This window comes from Protomyctophum parallelum (genome assembly GCF_964188405.1).
Source record: "Protomyctophum parallelum genome assembly, chromosome: 21".
Taxonomy (NCBI): domain Eukaryota; kingdom Metazoa; phylum Chordata; class Actinopteri; order Myctophiformes; family Myctophidae; genus Protomyctophum; species Protomyctophum parallelum.
This window is the reverse complement of record NC_139713.1, coordinates 28,371,773-28,375,110: the sequence shown is the minus strand read 5'-3', so window position 1 is coordinate 28,375,110 and position 3,338 is coordinate 28,371,773. Positions and strand designations below refer to the sequence as shown.

General features: G+C 38.1%; 1 protein-coding gene across 1 annotated transcript; it reads right to left on the bottom strand.

The window, feature by feature from the left end:
• Positions 1-252: 252 nt before the first annotated feature.
• LOC310879031 (heat shock protein beta-1-like) lies at positions 253-2,590 on the bottom strand. Its single transcript, XM_083793452.1, has 3 exons — positions 2,070-2,590; positions 1,818-1,881; positions 253-1,412 (listed from the first exon to the last, which is right to left on the bottom strand). The coding sequence occupies exons 1-3, from the start codon at positions 2,440-2,442 to the stop codon at positions 1,247-1,249; spliced, it is 603 nt and encodes a 200-aa protein (XP_083649578.1). The 5' UTR covers positions 2,443-2,590; the 3' UTR covers positions 253-1,246.
• Positions 2,591-3,338: the final 748 nt, after the last annotated feature.

Sequence of the window (3,338 nt, the reverse complement as noted above, 5' to 3'; positions counted from 1 at the left end):
AAAAAATTGTTTTTTTTAGAATCTTTAAAAAATAATTAACACCACTTAAAAGTGTAGGGAATCATTACAGCAGGACTACAGTGCCATCTTGAGGAAGATCTGTCAAGTACCCTGAAAAGCTAAGTAAAAACTAAATAAAAATTAATAAAAACGTAAAAGACAAAGAACAACACAACAAAATAACTCAAATAGGTTTATTTTGATACTGTGCCAGAGTTGACATGAATTTCAGTATATTTGGCTATGATTTATGATAAAACTTGTATTATGTCAATCTAACAAACCTTAATGCAAGACAACTTAATCACAGTTGTTAATGTCAACATAAGTGTTCTGTTAAATATGTATTAGTTTAATAGTTTTACATTGTTTTAAATGTCAACACATCTGTCGATCTGTCAGTCCAAAAACTAGTACATTTTTACAGGTACCTACGTGAAATAATTATACTTCAGTAATCTACTGTAGTCTCTCTACCTTCCCAGATCTAGGCACACTTTCTGGCTGCCACATTCTCACCTATATACCATAGGTGTGTGTATTGCTGTGTTGTGTTCTCTAGTAGTCAACAGATTGACAGAACCTCATTCATACTGCCTCAACACACAGTGAAACATTATCTCAAATGTTATATACGATCTGCTATAGACTTGACATTGATGCAGAATATGAGAATTTAAACTGGATGTCCATGCAGGACACAATAAGCCTTAATGATATTACATTTACAATATTTTCTTATTCTGAGAGTAAGTTGTTTGTGTATACTTGTGACTTTGTGACTGATATGATCGAATCTAATTTGTGATGTAACAGGTCGTATTTGCTTTCATCTATGTCTTTGCTGTTCATATGCATATCACATGACCATTCATTTTGGGATAAGTATCCCGGGCAATCATTAAAATATGCCAGATCTTATGATTCCATGACTTATGTTTACAGCCTGTTTATTGGACTATCTGATAACTCTCGCACGATAACGACGCATCAATACAGTATATGTGCATGGTCAGTGTTGTATTTAAAATACTGACTTGACATTCCAAAGGCAACGATGCATACAGTGTAAAAAAGAAAAGAAAGGAGCAGTGCAGTGCATTGCCATTACATCACATTGCATTTAGTATGCTGTATTGTTAAAAAATGACATTGTATTGTTACAAATTCACACACACACACACACACACAAGTCGATTCCACAAATGTATCTAATTGTGAGATACCATACTGTACGTTTCGGTCACTAGGTTAACTTTTCTTCCTCCTGCTTGTGCCTGATCTGAACAGGGATGACAATCTCATTGGTTGGTTGTCTGGTGATTGTCTCAGAGATGGGGGCCTCGACAGACAACACTCCATCAGCAGAGAGGGAGGCGCTGATCTGCTGCAGGTCAACACCGTCTGGCATCCTTTGTAAGAAGACACAAAGCAAAGTGCATCAACAACTCTGGAAACCACCAAGCTGTTCAGACCCTTTTAACCCATTAAGACTCTTCTTCTACAAACACCTTCTAAACCAGTAGTTCTCAAACTTTCATGATTTCAAAAAAAAAATCAAAAAATGAATAGGCAACACAAAAGTGTGCATTCTTATTTTTAATTATTGTACGTATCAGTTTTAGGAGACTTTTAACCATCCCCCTTTACTAGATTCACAGCCATTTCTGTCCTATGATGTGCTGTGCCCTATACTGTAGGTTACTGTTCAACAATGGTGCTGAAATATTTGTTTTGGCATGAATATTTTGTTTTCAAACTAACGTTTAGTTTTCAATAATGAATTTCAAGACATTATATTAGTTCTGACAACTTACTTATATTTTCGTGTGAAGCACCTTGTAACGGATCCATGCTCGTCCTGCCTTTCTTGATGATTTCCTTCAGATAAATGGGGAATTGAAGAAAAAGCTCAACTTTCCAAATTGCAGGACACATAATATGGTTGGTGGATGCAGCATACATAATATATAGGCCTGAATATAATCTTTGAAGGAAATTATAGGTATAGTTATTTCAAACTTATTCATGTCTAATTAGAAATCAGATTTATTTTGTTGTAGGCCTACCTGATATTTGCAAGTACCCCTCCTTTGTTGCGATTGTAATCTCCTCAGGAGAGAACTGCTTGACGTCCAGGCTGATCTTCCAACTGTCCTGTCCTATAATTTCAGACACTCCTACAGACAGTTGGAGATTCTTGCTGGGCACTTGCTCATTAAATGGTAGAAGAACAGGAGAATGTGTAAAGCCTGGCCAGTTGAATGATGATAGCCTCCCCTTAGCCCAGTCTAACCAGTTCAGATCGCTAGGCTCCAGTAAGGGAGGAAGGCCGAAGTCTTGCTCAAAGATGCGGTTTGGTTGTGTCCAGTTGGGGAAAGGATCCCAGTTCACATTCCTTCGGAAGATTGGACGGCATATTTCTTTGTTTTGATCACCCATATCCAAGGAGTCACCTTATAGTATGTGGCAAAGATGTTGTAACTGCAAAGCCAGTGGTTCCTTTGCACCACCCTGACAAACAAGTCTTAGCTTAGATTAATGACCGAGACAGCACACAAAGCGGCAGCTATGTTATGTCCTTCCAATGGTTAAGAGTTTCCTGGACAATCCAGCTTTGTGCAGTTGTGATGCATCTTTATATACCCAGCAGATCCACTTTAACACTTATCAAACTGTAAAAATGTCTGTGGGATGAGAATGATCGCAGTGTCATGGGCTGGGTTGTTGTTCTGTTGCCCTGGGACCTAGAGTGGGTAATGTTAATTATCTGTATTTATAACTCAGGGGCGTACATGTCAAGTTGTTTGTGGATGACTCCAACAGCAACAAGACCTTTTTCACCGATGGCCTCTGCAGTCTTGTCACATACTGGTGCTCTTTGTGTTCTTCATTGTGATCACATCTTTGTGCAAAGTGAGGGAACAGCATGTGCATTCAGTCTGCAGCAGAGTAAACAGCAGGAATATTTATAACATAATTTTAATATAGGGTTTAATATATATTAAGCCGTTCAGTATACTCTGGGAATGATGCTAAATGGAAACTGCAATATGAACTAATAAGACACTGGAGGACTGAGAATGAAGGGTTCACACACAGTCATACGACTTCATGTACAATTTCATCAATGTGAGCTGTTGTATTTCTGATATGTGGCACCGTCTCACGATGGAGCATAAATGAGACATAAGTCTGGACCCATTGGAACCTTGCTTGGACAAATAATGAATTGACAGAAATACTGACGCAGTAGAGAGGTAGTGTGAAATTTTGACACAGAGAGCTGCATCTTCATGACCACTGTTCTACATAAGAATGAGACCAAGCAGTCCTAC

Bases quoted from the DNA above. Each gene is read 5' to 3' on its own strand.
- LOC310879031 (XM_083793452.1), bottom strand. From the start codon at position 2,442: ATGGGTGATCAAAACAAAGAAATATGCCGTCCAATCTTCCGAAGGAAT. The intron at 1,882-2,069 runs GTAGGCCTACAA...ATTTATCTGAAG, and splicing joins GGGGTACTTGCAAATATCAG to GAAATCATCAAGAAAGGCAG. The intron at 1,413-1,817 runs GTAAGTTGTCAG...CTTCTTACAAAG, and splicing joins TGCTTCACACGAAAATATAA to GATGCCAGACGGTGTTGACC.